Source organism: Erithacus rubecula, assembly GCF_903797595.1.
Source record: "Erithacus rubecula genome assembly, chromosome: 6".
NCBI classification, from domain to species: Eukaryota; Metazoa; Chordata; class Aves; order Passeriformes; family Muscicapidae; genus Erithacus; species Erithacus rubecula.
The window spans coordinates 9,132,581-9,148,599 of record NC_136688.1 but is presented as its reverse complement, the minus strand read 5'-3'; the positions used below and the strand labels follow the sequence as shown (position 1 = coordinate 9,148,599).

The 16,019-nt window shown below is 62.1% G+C and overlaps 2 protein-coding genes across 2 annotated transcripts; both read left to right on the top strand.

The window, feature by feature from the left end:
* Window positions 1–351: 351 nt before the first annotated feature.
* LOC306803967 (scavenger receptor cysteine-rich type 1 protein M130-like) lies at window positions 352–13,291 on the top strand. Its single transcript, XM_079309989.1, has 11 exons — window positions 352–610; window positions 682–1,002; window positions 1,091–1,411; window positions 1,490–1,792; window positions 1,866–2,180; window positions 2,295–3,530; window positions 3,612–3,755; window positions 3,904–3,999; window positions 4,203–4,286; window positions 4,520–4,660; window positions 13,094–13,291. The coding sequence occupies exons 1-11, from the start codon at window positions 559–561 to the stop codon at window positions 13,207–13,209; spliced, it is 3,129 nt and encodes a 1,042-aa protein (XP_079166115.1). The 5' UTR covers window positions 352–558; the 3' UTR covers window positions 13,210–13,291.
* Window positions 8,488–12,391, top strand: LOC306803943 (scavenger receptor cysteine-rich type 1 protein M130-like; the record flags this gene model as incomplete). Its single annotated transcript, XM_079309968.1, is given in 12 exon segments — window positions 8,488–8,622; window positions 8,677–9,195; window positions 9,197–9,245; window positions 9,334–9,509; window positions 9,512–9,653; window positions 9,733–10,035; window positions 10,109–10,423; window positions 10,539–10,931; window positions 11,007–11,774; window positions 11,857–12,000; window positions 12,149–12,238; window positions 12,369–12,391. Coding segments are annotated over 12 exon segments (3,057 nt in total).
* Window positions 13,292–16,019: the final 2,728 nt, after the last annotated feature.

The window sequence follows — 16,019 nt, the reverse complement described above, 5'->3', positions numbered from 1 at the left end:
GGCGGCGAGGCGAGCGCGGGGCCAGAGCTGCGGCAGCAGCGCCATGTGCCAGCGCCGCCGCGAGGGACCGGGGAGCCGGCACCTGGCAGCGCCGAGCGGAGCCGGGGGCTGCTGCCACCCCCGCGGGGGCTGCGAGCACCCCGGCAGGGCAGCGCCCCACAGATTAGGGCTGGCAGCTCCGCAGCTGTGCACCTGCAGCTGCTTTATCGTGGTCTGTGGGTGAAGGCTGTCCCCATTCGTCAGGATGGCTCTTGGCAGGCTGCAGCAGCGGCAGAGCTGGAGGCTCGGGGGATGCAGGAAGGGCCCCCCCAGCGCAGGTGTGGTGGGTGGGGGGCTGCCTCCCCCCGGGCACATCCGGCTGGCAGCCCACTGTGGCGAGGTGTGTGACGCCAGAAGCGGAGGCGAGGCTCATATTTGGGCACGGAGCAGGTGATTGGAGGCCGCGGCCCCAGAGGCGGCCGATGAGGCACCTGCTAAAGGCTGCCCGGCTGCTGCTGCCTGCATTGGCTCGGGCGCTGGCGAGACGTGGCCTGGCTGCGCTGGCTCGGGGCCGCTGCCATGGGGCCGCTGCTGGCGCTGGCGCTGCTCGTGTGCGTGCAGCTGTGTGCGGGTGAGTGGCGGGCGCTGGCAGCGGGGCCCGCGGCGGTGCCGGGGCCCGGCTCAGCAGCCTCCGTGCCGCAGGCTCCGGGGAGCTGCGTCTGGTGGGCGGCGGCGGGCGCTGTGCCGGCCGCGTGGAGCTGAAGCACGGCGGGGAGTGGGGCTCCGTCTGCGTCTTCGACTTCGACTGGGAAGCCCGATGGGCCAGCGTGGTGTGCCGGCAGCTGGGCTGTGGCCGGGTGGCCAGGGCTTCCCCGTACGCCCCGTTCGGGCAGGGCACCGGACGGATCTGGCTGCAGCCCGTCTTCTGCAACGGCACCGAGAGTTCGCTGGAGGAGTGTCCGCACTTCGGATGGGGACGGCACTTCTGCGGCCACGAGCGGGATGTGGGTGTGACCTGCACAGGTGAGGGGACACGCTGGCCATGCTGGGACAGCCACCTTGTGCTGGAGCATCCCAGGCAGGGCTGAGCCGTGGCCCTGGCCTGGTGCAGATGCCGTGGAGCTGAGGCTGGCGGGCGGCGGCAATCCTTGTGCCGGGAGGGTGGAGGTGAAGCTGCAGGGACGCTGGGGCTCGGTGGGAGACGACAGGTGGGACATGGAGGACGCCGAGGTGGTTTGCCAGCAGCTGGGCTGTGGCTCAGCTGCCGGTGCCTACTCGGCCCGCGAGAGCTTCGGAGAAGGAGACGGACCCGTCAGTCTGGCGCTGGTGGACTGCAAAGGGTCTGAAGCCACTCTCTGGGAATGTGGGATCGGTGGCTGGGGACCTTATAACGGCAGCATGCATGACTGGGACACTGCCGTTGTGTGCCAAGGTAAGAGGTTTCCTTGTGTGCAGATGTGGTGCTTCATGCACTTCATCCCTTTCCACTGATCCCGCGCTGCTCCTGCAGGATTTTCCCGGCTGGTCGGAGGTGCTGGAGCCTGTGCCGGGCAGCTGGAGGTGCGGCAGGGCCGGGCCTGGCTTGGTGTGTGTGCGGATCAGGTGGACATGAAGGCGGCCCAGGTGGTGTGCAGGGAGCTGGGCTGCGGCGAGGCGCTCGCCATGGGCGGCAGTGGCCGGGTTGAGGCGGCACCGGGATCGCTCTGGGACGGGGGCTTCCAGTGCAATGGCAGCGAGCCCCTCCTGAGCGCCTGTGCCCGGAGTGCTGCCCCCAGGCAGGTCTGCAGCGGCCGTGCCAGCATCATGTGCTCCCGTAAGTGCCGGGGACACCGGGGGCTCCTGGGCTCCGTGCGGCGTGGCCGCCCTCACCGCCCTTCCTGCCGCAGCCTACACGGGCTTCCGCCTGGGGAACAGCAGATCGGGATGCTCCGGACGAGTGGAGGTGGCCGTGAGGGGGACGTGGGGCTCCGTGTGCGCCAGCGAGTGGGAGCTGCCCGATGCGCACGTCCTGTGCCGCCACCTGGGCTGCGGCCGCGCCCTCGCCGTGCCCCCGGGAGGCTCCTTCGGCAGCGGGGAGGGGCCGCTGCGGCCGGACACCTTCGGCTGCAGCGGGAGCGAGCGGCACGCGGGCCAGTGCCCCGTGGCCGTGCTGGGGAAGCCGCCCTGTGCCCCCGGGAACGCCGCTGCTGTCAACTGCTCAGGTGTGTAGGGCACCTGCGGGAGGAGCCTTAAGGAGATTTTGGGACTGAGATTACAAGATACGTGTTTTTTGTTTTTTTTTTTTGGATGAAGTGCTGATTTTTTACATTTGACAGGCATTGTCGATTCCATGCGGCTGGTGGAGGGTGAGACCTGGTGCGATGGGTGGCTGGAGTTGGCCGTAGGCAACAGGACGAGGAGCCGTGTGCCAGGAGAGCTTTCGCTCATTCGGAATTTCAGCAATGTGTGCCTGAATATGGGCTGTGGAGGATTGGACAAGAGTGATGGCGTCCCTGGTACGGTTGTCATAGATAACCTCAAAACGACGGAGAAGGATGTCATGTATCGTGTACTCACAGTCATTCGGGACATGACCACAGCGCTAACCCAGGGGGCCTCACAGCTGCCCAAGGACTATTTTGCTGAGACCGTTGACGAAGAGCTTTTATCGTGGATAACGACCACTGCACGAGCAGGCATCCCTCACGGGCTGAACATCGTCTGCTCAGGTGAGTGTCCCGGGAAGGGCCGGAGGTGCCGGTGCCCCAGGCACCCAGCCCAGCCCGGCCCTTCCGTGCCCGCAGGCAGCCGGCAGGTGAGGCTGGTGGGGAGCTCAGGGCGCTGTGCCGGGCGCGTGGAGGTCTATTCCGGTGGCAGCTGGAGCAGCGTGTGCCAGGAAGGCTGGGAGCTGCAGGACGCTGCCGTTGTGTGCCGTGAGCTGGGCTGTGGCACGGCCCTGGAGGCGCCGAGCTGGGCGCGCTTCGGCGCCGGCACGGGGCCGCTGTGGCCGTACATGGCCGAGTGCTCCGGGAGCGAGGAGTCTCTCTGGGAATGCGGGCGCTCGGAACAGCGCGAGTGCGGGCGCGGCCTTGGGGCAGGGGCCGTGTGCTCAGGTCAGTGGCGGGCACGGCCAGGTCGGGGTGCGGCAGAGGCCCCGGGGGGTTGGTGGCCGAGCCGTGACCCCCGTGTCCCCCTTGCAGAGCAGATCTCGGTGCGGCTGGCAGGCGGCCGTGGGCGCTGCCGTGGCTACCTGGAGGTGTCCTATAACGGCACCTGGGGCCGCGTGTGCTCCAACGGCACCAGCAGCGGCACCGCCGCCGCCGTGTGCCGCCAGCTGGGCTGTGGGCACCGGGGCGGGCTGTCGGCCGACCCCGCCCAGCAGGAGTCCCGTGCCTGGCTGGCCTGGGTGGGCTGCGAGGACGGGGCCCGCTGGCTCTGGGGGTGCCCCTCGGCTCCCTGGCAGCTGCAGAGCTGCGGCGCTGGCGGGCACGCCCACGTGGAATGTGAGGAGGACAGCGATGGCAGCACCGAGACAGACGCTACCCCATATCCGGAGGGTGCCAGCAGCACAGGTAGCTCTGGCCGTGCCTGCATCCCCCAGCCCGGGCTGGCTGGGATCCCCCTGCCGTCACTGCCTGGCTGTGTCCCCACAGGTGTCCCCATCAGCAGCACCGTGGCAGTGGGCGTGGGGACGGTGCCTGTGGCAACTGTGCTGTGCGTGGTGCTGGGGACGCTGCTGTGCCTGTCCCTGGGTGCCCTGGCCGTGCTGCTGTGCCGTGCCCGTGCCTGGCGCCGAGGTGGGTCCTGCTGGGTGGGGCTGGGACTGACCCGGTTTGGGGGTGCAGGTGCTCCTGCCCTGTGGAACAGCTCAGGAGATGGGCAGGGGTGACCTTGGTTATACCAACAGTGCCCAGGGCCCCAGGTAAATGCTGCCTGTGTTTCCAGGCCGTGGCAGAGCTGCAGATGCCATCTCCAATGCTGTCTACGAGGAGCTGGACTACACGGCCATGCCCGAGTACCAGGAGGTGCCCAGTGGCCCAGGTGGGTGCAGCCCTTGTGGCCCAGCTCTGTGTGCAGTGAAGGTTCTGCCTGACAGCCCCAGGGCACCTTTGGGTCTTGGTGTCCCTGCAGTGGCTCCTGGCCATGTGTTGGGTTGTCCCCTGAGTGCCAGAGCAGCCACGCTGTGTGGTGTGAGGTTCTGTCACCTGAGGTGCCACCCCCATGTCCCTGTTCATTCCCGGCAGGTTCCTGGTCAGAGGGATGGGTCAAGAAGCTGCCATATTCCAGCAGGGACAGTGTGGACAGGAGTGACACTGAGGCAGCCCCAGGTAGGGCCCCAGGGCAGGAAGGCAGCGGGGAGAGCAGGGGAGAGGGGACACAGCCGGGCTGGGGAGCTGAGGGGACAAGTGCTCCCCTTGTCAGTGTGCAGTGCAGCATTGCCTTTCCCTGCTTGACCCGAGGGTCACCAGGACATCCCTGGTGGGAAGGCCAGAGGAGATGGCACAGCCAGACCCGTGCCAGGGCTGCTGCTCACTGCCATGGACCCCTCTGCATTTCCCAGACCCCCCTGCCTGGCCCCAGCAAGGAATTCCGGATGGCTATGACGATGTCCTGGATGTGCCACAGGATCCCCCTGCTCCAGACACTGGGGACATGTCCAAGGGAGTGGCACAGCAGAGCTGGATCTCTGTCCTCCCCACAGGTAAGAGGGTTCACAACTGCCCTGTGGCCTCTGCAGAGCCACTCCCTGGCAGGGTTTGGCTGTGAGGGTGGGCAGGGAGCCAGCAGCAGATCCATGTGTGCTGTGCTCAGAGCCCAGGTTGGGTCTGTGATGGGGGACACGGAGCTGCCTGCCCACTCAGGCACCTTTCTGTGCTGTCCCCAAGATGGAATCTCTTCCCTTCCAAGTGCCTCAGGATATACAAGGAACCCCTTGGAGCAGCCCCCGGGGCACTCGAACTATTGTGATGTCAGCAGCAGCCTGGAGACGGCGCCATGAGGATTCCCTGGCCATGCCCCAGCCCTGGGGACATGTGTGTGGCAGTGTGGTGGGGCCCTGTCCCCGGGGAGGGTTGGCCCTGCCCACAGAGATCACATCTCCCTGTTCATTGCTGCAGGAAAACAGCTGAACTCCAAGGATTAGCAGTGATTTCCGTGTGAATTTCCGTCTTTATGTATTAATATCCAAACTCTTCAGAGACTCACTGCCAAGGCTGGGATCTCACACGCATTGGCACCAGCATCCCAGATACATCAGCCATTCTTAGGGGATGTGGAGCAGCAATGGCAGCACAGACACTTCCCTGGGGTGGATGAGATTAACGGGATGAGCACAGGAATATTGCTGGAATTATCGGCAGTGTCTTTATTTGGTACTGCCAAATCCACACAATTTTCCCCAGCAATGACGAGGGGAAAAGGCAGAGGGCAGGACACACCAGGCACCCCTCTCCCTTATGCAGATGCAGCAGGATCTCCTCCCTGAGACCCATGGTTGGGCAGGCTCAGACCCACAGGCAGCACTGAGAGCTGGGCTGGGAATGACTCTGGTTTTTGAAGGGCTGTTCCTAAAGGAGGAGAGGTGTTCTGAAGGAGGGCAGCACCTTCCTGTCCCCCCGCAGGAGCCCGCGGTGGCAGGGCAGCCGGGCCATGGCCCCTGCCTGCGGCACGTCATGCTCCAGGAGGTTGCCGATCTTCAGGGCGGGCTGCAGTGCCCGCAGGGCGTCCAGCTCCTGCAGCAGGGCCTGGCTGAAGGCGTCCGTGCTCAGCCTGGGCATGGAGGGAGGCAGGAGAAGAGGAGAAGGTGTTCGATGTAGTGGGGAGGGAGGTGCTGAAGCAGGCGCGATGGCGGTGCTGCCCTGCCTGTCCCGCAGCATCCTGTCCCCAGCTCGGGAATGGCGGGCGTGGCAGGGGCCGTGGCAGATCCCTCAGCCCAGGCTCCGCAGCGGGCAGGCGGGATGCCGGAGCTGCCGGCAGAGCTGCAGGACGCCGTGGGCTCCCAGCTCGGTGTCACTCAGGTGCGGGCAGCTGAGACGGGGCCCCTGCAGCAGCAGGCGCCCGACAGCCGGCAGCTGCCCAGCCTGTGGCAGCGAGGGCAACGGGCCAGGAGGGGCTTTGGCCTGTGCTCGGGGAGCTGCTGCAGCTGGGAAGGGCGGAGCAGTGGCTGAGGCCGTGGCAGCAGCAGCGGCTGCTGAGGCGGCGATAGCGCAGCGCGATGAGAAGCGCCGGCAAAGAGGCTGCGAGGCGAGGGAGGGCCCCCGAGGGATCGGTGCTCTCGGAGAGCTCCTGTCCCCTGTGGCCGGGGCAGCAGCCAGCCAGGCACCAAGGCCGCTCCCGTTCGGGTGTCCCCAGCTGGGCCCCCGTGGGCTCAGGGCCGTGCGTGCGTCTGTGGCAGGGACAGCTCCGGGACACTGCCCGGTGCCGCAGTGCCCGGCAGAGCGGGGATGGGGCAGGGCAGCTCCTCCCGTCCCGCCCAGCGAGGGAGCGGCACGTTCTGGCCGTGAGCAATTGCTGCGGTGCAGGTGGATGGGGAGCGGCTGCAGTTCCAGATGCTCCGTTTGCTCCAGATGGGATCCCGAGAGTAGAGGCCGAGTGTAGTAATTGTGTCCAGACGTGCACAACTGGCAAAAAACTCCAGTCTTTTATTAATATTTCTGAATTCCTGCTCTGACAGGAGTAGTTTGTCCCCACCTCTCATTCCTTCCCCATAGGCAGCTTCAAACACAGCACTGTCTCCTTTTCTTTCAGAATGCTCTCCTCAGCCCTGACGCCTTCTTTCCTCTCTGCAATTTTCCTTCTTCCTTCTACAAGACTGCCTAAACCGCAAGCTGTTCCTGTGCTGGCCGCACACCCAGGACTGTACCTTACACAGGATGCTGTTTAACTTTTCTCTCCCTTACCCCCTCAAAATACATCCAGCAAAGACTCTTGGTCTCAAATTCCGACTCCATCTGCATCTGTAATTAGTGGCCAGGGAAATCACTCTTTTATAAAACACAACCTCATTGGGCAAGATTGTCTTCTGTACTAATTCTCCAAGTATTCTTCCATACTTACAAACTCTTTTACTACAGCCGGGAAGTGCCGATCCTTTGCATAAGAAAGGGCCGGGGAGCACAGTTGGTCTCGGTCAGGTGAGGGACACTGAGAGAGACAGCAGGAGACGGGCATGAGGAAGAAGGGAGACTTCAGAATACACTTTTTGAACCTGGAATGTGAGGCGGTGGGGAAAGCCTGCGTGCTTCCCGAGAGGCATCTGCTGGGCTTGTTTGTATGTTCCTGTAGTAGTAAAAAGTGGATTTACCATAGGAGACTCCTTCGACTTTCCTGTGGGAAACTATGGGTTGAATGGGGAAGGAAACGTGAGGTCCGGATGTGTGGGAGAGTGTTTGGGGAGCTCCGGGATCGGCGCCGGTCAGTGGAGCCGCAGCTGTGAAGGTGCTGCCAGGGATAGTGTATTCCTGCGTTGGGAATGTGCCGACAGAGAGTGTGGTGAGGGGTGAGCCGGGGAAGTTTCCTTTGGAGCGCGGCTGCCGAGCCGCAGGGGCACGGAGCGGCGGGACAGGGGCGGCGCGGAGCCGCGGCGTTCTGGGTGTCCTGTGACACTCTGCCACCTACATGCAAAAGCCGCGGTGTGGCATGGAAAGTTGATAATGTCGCCGAAACGAACTGGGAGTGTTCCCGCCCGCCGCGGAGAGAGCGTAGCCGGGTGGTCTCCTCCTAGCCAGCCCGGCCGGGTCTCCGTGCAAGATAGACAGCCACTGCAGAGCCGTGCGACACCTTTGAGGAGGACACCTCAGGGCTTAGCCGGGTTCAGCTCAGTCTACAAGCCATCCAGGGGTAGATGCCACTGGCAGGTGGCGAGTTCGCAATCCCACACAAAGCTTGGAAGCACAATGAAGGTGACTGCGCTGCTGACAGGAGGGAGCTCGTCATGGAGAACTCTGTTCTGCCAGCACTGTGGCTGCTCAGCAGTGCTGCGGGGTGGCTCGGCCCCATCCTCAGCCTCACACACTCACACACAGGACAGACCACAAGGGAGTTCCTGCCCCCACCCCCGGGGTACACGCGTTGTTTTCTGGTAATGTTTACTCGCAGCTTACCCAGGTGCGTCCCCCAAAATTCAAGTGGGTACAAGTGTGCCCCCCCCCTACTTGTGGCTTCACCGCGGGGCAGGGGCGGCGCGGAGCCGCGGCGTTATCGGCGGCAGCGCAGGGCTCGGGAGCTGCGTGCGGTCGGTGGCGAGGCCGGGAGGCGCCGGGGGGTGAGCGCCTCCTTCCTGCCCTGGCGGCGAGGCGAGCGCGGGGCCAGAGCTGCGGCAGCAGCGCCATGTGCCAGCGCCGCCGCGAGGGACCGGGGAGCCGGCACCTGGCAGCGCCGAGCGGAGCCGGGGGCTGCTGCCACCCCCGCGGGGGCTGCGAGCACCCCGGCAGGGCAGCGCCCCACAGATTAGGGCTGGCAGCTCCGCAGCTGTGCACCTGCAGCTGCTTTATCGTGGTCTGTGGGTGAAGGCTGTCCCCATTCGTCAGGATGGCTCTTGGCAGGCTGCAGCAGCAGCAGAGTTGGAGGCTCGGGGGATACAGGAAGGGCCCCCCCAGCGCAGGTGTGGTGGGTGGGGGGCTGCCTCCCCCCGGGCACATCCGGCTGGCAGCCCACTGTGGCGAGGTGTGTGACGCCAGAAGCGGAGGCGAGGCTCATATTTGGGCACGGAGCAGGTGATTGGAGGCCGCGGCCCCAGAGGCGGCCGATGAGGCACCTGCTAAAGGCTGCCTGGCTGCTGCTGCCTGCATTGGCTCGGGCGCTGGCGAGACGTGGCCTGGCTGCGCTGGCTCGGGGCCGCTGCCATGGGGCCGCTGCTGGCGCTGGCGCTGCTCGTGTGCGTGCAGCTGTGTGCGGGTGAGTGGCGGGCGCTGGCAGCGGGGCCCGCGGCGGTGCCGGGCCCGGCTCAGCAGCCTCCGTGCCGCAGGCTCCGGGGAGCTGCGTCTGGTGGGCGGCGGCGGGCGCTGTGCCGGCCGCGTGGAGCTGAAGCACGGCGGGGAGTGGGGCTCCGTCTGCGTCTTCGACTTCGACTGGGAAGCCCGATGGGCCAGCGTGGTGTGCCGGCAGCTGGGCTGTGGCCGGGTGGCCAGGGCTTCCCCGTACGCCCCGTTCGGGCAGGGCACCGGACGGATCTGGCTGCAGCCCTTCTTCTGCAACGGCACCGAGAATTCGCTGGAGGAGTGTCGGCACTTCGGATGGGGGACGGCACTTCTGCGGCCACGAGCGGGATGTGGGTGTGACCTGCACAGGTGAGGGGACACGCTGGCCGTGCTGGGACAGCCACCTTGTGCTGGAGCATCCCTGGCAGGGCTGAGCCGTGGCCCTGGCCTGGTGCAGATGCCGTGGAGCTGAGGCTGGCGGGCGGCGGCAGTCCGTGTGCCGGGAGGGTGGAGGTGAAGCTGCAGGGACGCTGGGGCTCGGTGGGCGACGACAGGTGGGACATGGAGGGCGCCGAGGTGGTTTGCCAGCAGCTGGGCTGTGGCTCGGCTGCCGGTGCTACTCGGCCCGCGAGAGCTTCGGAGAAGGAGACGGACTCGTCAATCTGGTCCTGGTGGACTGCAAAGGATCTGAAGCCACTCTCTGGGAATGTGGGATCGGTGGCTGGGGACCTTATAACGGCAGCATGCATGACTGGGACACTGCCGTTGTGTGCCAAGGTAAGAGCTTTCCTTGTGTGCGGATGTGGTGCTTCATGCACATTCATCCCTTGCCACTGAGCCTGCGCTGCTCCTGCAGGATTTTCCCGGCTGGTCGGAGGTGCTGGAGCCTGTGCGGGGCAGCTGGAGGTGCGGCAGGGCCGGGCCTGGCTTGGTGTGTGTGCGGATCAGGTGGACATGAAGGTGGCCCAGGTGGTGTGCAGGGAGCTGGGCTGCGGCGAGGCGCTCGCCATGGGCGGCAGTGGCCGGGTTGAGGCGGCACCGGGATCATTCTGGGACGGGGGCTTCCAGTGCAATGGCAGCGAGCCCCTCCTGAGCGCCTGTGCCCGGAGTGCTGCCTCCAGGCAGGGCTGCAGCGGCCGTGCCAGCATCATGTGCTCCCGTAAGTGCCGGGGACACCGGGGGCTCCTGGGCTCCGTGCGGCGTGGCCGCCCTCACCGCCCTTCCTGCCGCAGCCTACACGGGCTTCCGCCTGGGGAACAGCAGCTCGGGATGCTCCGGGCGAGTGGAGGTGGCCGTGAGGGGGACGTGGGGCTCCGTGTGCGCCAGCGAGTGGGAGCTGCCCGATGCGCACGTCCTGTGCCGCCACCTGGGCTGCGGCCGCGCCCTCGCCGTGCCCCCGGGAGGCTCCTTCGGCAGCGGGGAGGGGCCGCTGCGGCCGGACACCTTCGGCTGCAGCGGGAGCGAGCGGCACCCGGGCCAGTGCCCCGTGGCCGTACTGGGGAAGCCGCCCTGTGTCCCCGGGAACGCCGCTGCTGTCAGCTGCTCAGGTGTGTAGGGCACCTGCGGGAGGAGCCTTAAGGAGCTTTTGGGACTCCCCAGGAGTTGGGATTAGAAGATACGTTGTTTTTTGGAGACGAATTGCTGAATGTTTACATTTGACAGGCATTGTCGAGTCCGTGCGGCTGGTGGAGGGTGAGACCTGGTGCGATGGGTGGCTGGAGTTGGCCGTAGGCAACGGGACGTGGCGCCGTGTGCCGGGAGAGCTTTCGCTCATTCGGAATTTCAGCAATGTGTGCCTGAATATGGGCTGTGGAGGATTGGACAAGAGTGATGGCGTCCCTGGTACGGTTGTCATATATTACCTCGAAGCGACGGAGAAGGAGGTCATGTATCGTGTACTCACAGTCATTCGGGACATGACCACAGCACTGACCAAGGGGGCCTCACAGCTGCACAAGGACTATTTTTCTGAGGCCGTTGACGTTCAGGATTTAGCGTTCCTTACGACCACTGCACCAGCAGGCATCCCTCACGGGCTGAACATCGTCTGCTCAGGTGAGTGTCCCGGGAAGGGCCGGAGGTGCCGGTGCCCCAGGCACCCAGCCCAGCCCGGCCCTTCCGTGCCCGCAGGCAGCCGGCAGGTGAGGCTGGTGGGGAGCTCAGGGCGCTGTGCCGGGCGCGTGGAGGTCTATTCCGGTGGCAGCTGGAGCAGCGTGTGCCAGGAAGGCTGGGAGCTGCAGGACGCTGCCGTTGTGTGCCGTGAGCTGGGCTGTGGCACGGCCCTGGAGGCGCCGAGCTGGGCGCGCTTCGGCGCCGGCACGGGGCCGCTGTGGCCGTACATGGCCGAGTGCTCCGGGAGCGAGGAGTCTCTCTGGGAATGCGGGCGCTCGGAACAGCGCGAGTGCGGGCGCGGCCTTGGGGCAGGGGCCGTGTGCTCAGGTCAGTGGCGGGCACGGCCAGGTCGGGGTGCGGCAGAGGCCCCGGGGGGTTGGTGGCCGAGCCGTGACCCCCGTGTCCCCCTTGCAGAGCAGATCTCGGTGCGGCTGGCAGGCGGCCGTGGGCGCTGCCGTGGCTACCTGGAGGTGTCCTATAACGGCACCTGGGGCCGCGTGTGCTCCAACGGCACCAGCAGCGGCACCGCCGCCGCCGTGTGCCGCCAGCTGGGCTGTGGGCACCGGGGCGGGCTGTCGGCCGACCCCGCCCAGCAGGAGTCCCGTGCCTGGCTGGCCTGGGTGGGCTGCGAGGACGGGGCCCGCTGGCTCTGGGGGTGCCCCTCGGCTCCCTGGCAGCTGCAGAGCTGCGGCGCTGGCGGGCACGCCCACGTGGAATGTGAGGAGGACAGCGATGGCAGCACCGAGACAGACGCTACCCCATATCCGGAGGGTGCCAGCAGCACAGGTAGCTCTGGCCCGTGCCTGCATCCCCCAGCCCGGGCTGGCTGGGATCCCCCTGCCGTCACTGCCTGGCTGTGTCCCCACAGGTGTCCCCATCAGCAGCACCGTGGCAGTGGGCGTGGGGACGGTGCCTGTGGCAACTGTGCTGTGCGTGGTGCTGGGGACGCTGCTGTGCCTGTGCCTGGGTGCCCTGGCCGTGCTGCTGTGCCGTGCCCGTGCCTGGCGCCGAGGTGGGTCCTGCTGGGTGGGGCTGGGACTGACCCGGTTTGGGGGTGCAGGTGCTCCTGCCCTGTGGAACAGCTCAGGAGATGGGCAGGGATGACCTTGGTTATACCAACATTGCCCAGGGCCCCAGGTAAATGCTGCCTGTGTTTCCAGGCCGTGGCAGAGCTGCAGATGCCAATGCTGTCTACGAGGAGCTGGACTACACGGCCATGCCCGAGTACCAGGAGGTGCCCAGTGGCCCAGGTGGGTGCAGCCCTTGTGGCCCAGCTCTGTGTGCAGTGAAGGCTCTGCCTGACAGCCCCACGGCACATTCAGGTCTTGGTGTCCCTGCACTGACTCCTGGCCATGGGCCAAGGTGTCCCCTGTGTGCCAGAGCAGCCACGCTGTGTGGTGTGAGGTTCTGTCACCTGAGGTGCCACTTGAGGCCACCCCCATGTCCCTGTTCATTCCCGGCAGGTTCTCTGTTGGAGGGATGGATCAAGAAGCTGCCATATTCCAGCAGGGACAGCATGGACAGGAGTGACACTGAGGCAGCCCCAGGTAGGGCCCCAGGGCAGGAAGGCAGCAGGGAGAGCGGGGGAGAGGGGACACAGCTGGGCTGGGGGGCTGAGGGGACAAGTGCTCCCCTTGTCAGTGTGCAGTGGAGCATCGCCTTTCCCTGCTGGACCCAAGGATCACCAGCACATCCCTGGTGGCAATGCCAGAGGGGATGGCACAGCCAGACCCGTGCCAGGGCTGCTGCTCACTGCCATGGACCCCTCTGCATTTCCCAGACCCCCCTGCCTGGCCCCAGCAAGGAATCCTGGATGGCTACGACGATGTCCTGGATGTGCCACAGGATTCCCCTGGTCCCGACATGGGGGACATGTCCAGGGGAGTGGCACAGCAGAGCTGGATCAGTGTCCTCCCCACAGGTAAGAGGCCTCACAGCTGCCCTGTGGCCTCTGCAGAGCCACTTCCTGGCAGGGTTTGGCTGTGGGGGTGGGCAGGGAGCCAGCAGCAGATCCATGTGTGCTGTGCTCAGAGCCCAGGTTGGGTCTGTCAGGGGGAACACGGAGCTGCCTGCCCCCTCAGGCACCTTTCTCTGCTCTCCCCAAGGTGGAATCTCCTCCTCTCCAAGTCTCCCAGGATATACAAGGGACCGTTTGGAAGAGCCCCCGGGGCACTCGGACTATGATGATGTCGGCAGCAGCGCCCTGGAGATGGTGCCATGAGGATTCCCTGGCCATGCCCCAGCCCTGGGGGCATGTGTGTGGCAGTGTGGTGGGACCCTGTCTCCAGCTAAGGGTGACCCTGCTCACAGAGGTCACCCTTCCCTGTTTATCGGTGCAGGAAAACAGCTTATGTGGATGGATTTTCTTCAATTTCAGTGTAAATTATTCTTTTTGCCTATTAAAACCCAAAAGAGAAACTCACTCCATGGCTGGGATCTCACTCAGTCCCAGGCACTTCCATTCCTGCTACATCAGCCATTCCCTGGGGATGCAGGGGAGAAAGTGGATTCACAAACACATTCCTGGGATTGATGGGATTGTTGGGAAGAGCACTGGGAGATTGGTGGCATTGTCTGCAGGGCTTTATTTGTCGATGCCAAATGCACACATCTGTTCCCAGCAACACCGAGGGGAAAGGGAGAGACCAGGACCTGCACCCATCCCGCTGATGCTGCAGGATCTCCTCGCTGTGTGCCACGATCTGCTCAAGCCGAGCGGGAGTTGTGATGCTTCGTTCCACCCCAGAGTGCAAAATACAAATAGCAAGAGACTCAGGTTTTATTGAGGAGAAAGCAGCAACGCCGTTTATTGCGTGTCAACAATTCAGTTTTGCGATAGAAGAGAGACAGGGAGAGAAACGGGTAAAGGAAACAAAGTAAAAGGGGTGAGACAGAGAGAGAAAGGATGGGGATATAGTTACCAGCAGAAGGGACGCATCCTTGGGGTCGTGCGACAATAGACGCGTCTTCAATCCGTTGGGTAGAAAGAGGTCGCAGAGTCTATTTAAGAAATCACTTTTTATGCTCCTTTTCCAAAGCGAGGAGCCTGTGGCCACAAAGTGGGGAGATGTATGGACTGTTGTGTGTGGAGATCATTGCTCCAAGGCCCAGGTGCTGGAACAGGGCGCTGTAACCAGTACCCTGCTCGAGAGCAGCGTACCATGGCAAGCACCAGGCACAGCTACAAACAGTCCTTGGCGAGCATCCACCTGGGCCAGGCCAGAACTCAGGTCCAGAGCGAGGGGTGGGGTCCTGGCTCTCAGTCTCTGATGGTGGTCGTGAGGCAGATCAGAGAAACTTGGGACCGACTGTTGCAGCAGCCCGTGACTCACGACCATCGTCAAGAGCTCCTTTGTGGGGTTGTGAAGTCTTCAGGACTCGTGCGAGTTGATAGCATGTCCTGGAAAACAGAGACAGAAAGCTGGATAGAACAGAAAAGCAGGAAAAAGATAAGGGAAAGGAAAAGGGAGAAAGAAAACAAAACAAACCATCAATTTTCAATTTCAATTTCTGATTACAAAAATGATAATAAGTTTTTTTGTTGAAATAAATCACAATGAAAAATTGGCAAAATATAATCAATAATCAAACTGGAACACAACTTAAAACATGCAATTTTCAAATTACAAATAAAAAATTAATTTCAATTTAAAATACAACACAACAAAATAAGCCAAATTATTTTTAAAAACCCATTGTGTTCACTACCAATTCTTCTACAAAAAAACCTATCACATGCAGTTCTTAAGCATGAACACTCATTGCCCATATCCACCAGTATTGTTTCAGGAATCTCTTTTTTTTTTTTTGCAAGGTTACAGGCATTCTGTTTTGTGTCTAAGCACCTATCCTGAGTTCTGATTGCATTACTTTCACAGATAAACCCTTGTTGTTCTCAGACAGTAAAAGTTTCCAAATTAATAATTTGCCACTTCTCACCACTTTGACGGGTCCATTCCCTGTGCTGGAAAGGATAGAGAATAGCTCTGTCATGATTCAGCCCTAATGCAGTGATAGGGAATATTGAATGTACTGAAGCAGTACAAATCGTCAGTGCAAAGGCTGTGGCTGGGTTTGTGCTGGGGTCATAGGTAAAATTCACCTAGTTCTACCAGGATTGGAATTCTTTTTACAAGTCAGTGTCATTATCCCAAATTATTCTTGGAATTTCAGTAGGAAAAGTGCCTTCCTCACCTTCTCTTATAATTGAGGCACAAACTGACTGCATCCACAAGAGAGCCTGAATACAGCTGAAAGGAAACAGCCAATTTCTTCATTAATACTTCTAAATCAATCCTATTCAAAATTCCCAGTCTTGCTCCCACAACACCGGTTATGTCTCTTGTTTGTTTCTTGAAAGGATCCTGCTTTTGCAACCAGGTTGTCCCCCCCTCAAGAGAGATTTGCAGAAAAGGTGAACAAGCTGGCTGAATTGCTGAGACTTTTTTTGCATTGGTAATTTGACTTGTTTAAAACACCATGCAGGATTAAACTGTATTTGCTTTTTGCCAGTTTTCTTATTTACCTATGGTCCAATTTCAAACATTTTCAGGCTCATCATAACCTATGGTTGGGTAGGAGGTGTTACAACACTAACATCAAGTTCCCCTCAATATTTTGTTTTGTTTTTACCACACATGATGTAATCAATTTTGATTTTCAATGTCAGAAAATAAAACACGACTGTAAGGTCCTGTGCCATAACTGTATAGAAGTTCCATGAGGGATTCAGCAAATTATCTTCACATCCTGTGGCGTTGTTCTGTGAAAAGTAAACACAACAGAATCTGCCACAAAGAGGCAGGAGGTTAAAATGATGGAACTATCCAGCGTGGACTGGAATTCTGTTTCCTTCCCAATCATTTTGGTGCCAAACAGGAAGCCACTCTGTACCTCCTTTAAACACAGCACAAGAGTCAGTGTAGATGCAAACAAAAGAGGCACTCCACACCTCAAGCTGGAAAATACTCCAAACAAACATCAGCTCCCCAGCCTGAGAGCCACCCCCTCCCCCAGCAATACTTTGTTTGG

Coding starts and splice junctions, on each gene's coding strand:
- LOC306803967 (XM_079309989.1), top strand. CDS start 559: ATGGGGCCGCTGCTGGCGCTGGCGCTGCTCGTGTGCGTGCAGCTGTGT. Junction 1,003..1,090: donor TGTGGGTGTGACCTGCACAG/GTGAGGGGACAC, acceptor GGCCTGGTGCAG/ATGCCGTGGAGCTGAGGCTG. Junction 1,412..1,489: donor CACTGCCGTTGTGTGCCAAG/GTAAGAGGTTTC, acceptor CTGCTCCTGCAG/GATTTTCCCGGCTGGTCGGA.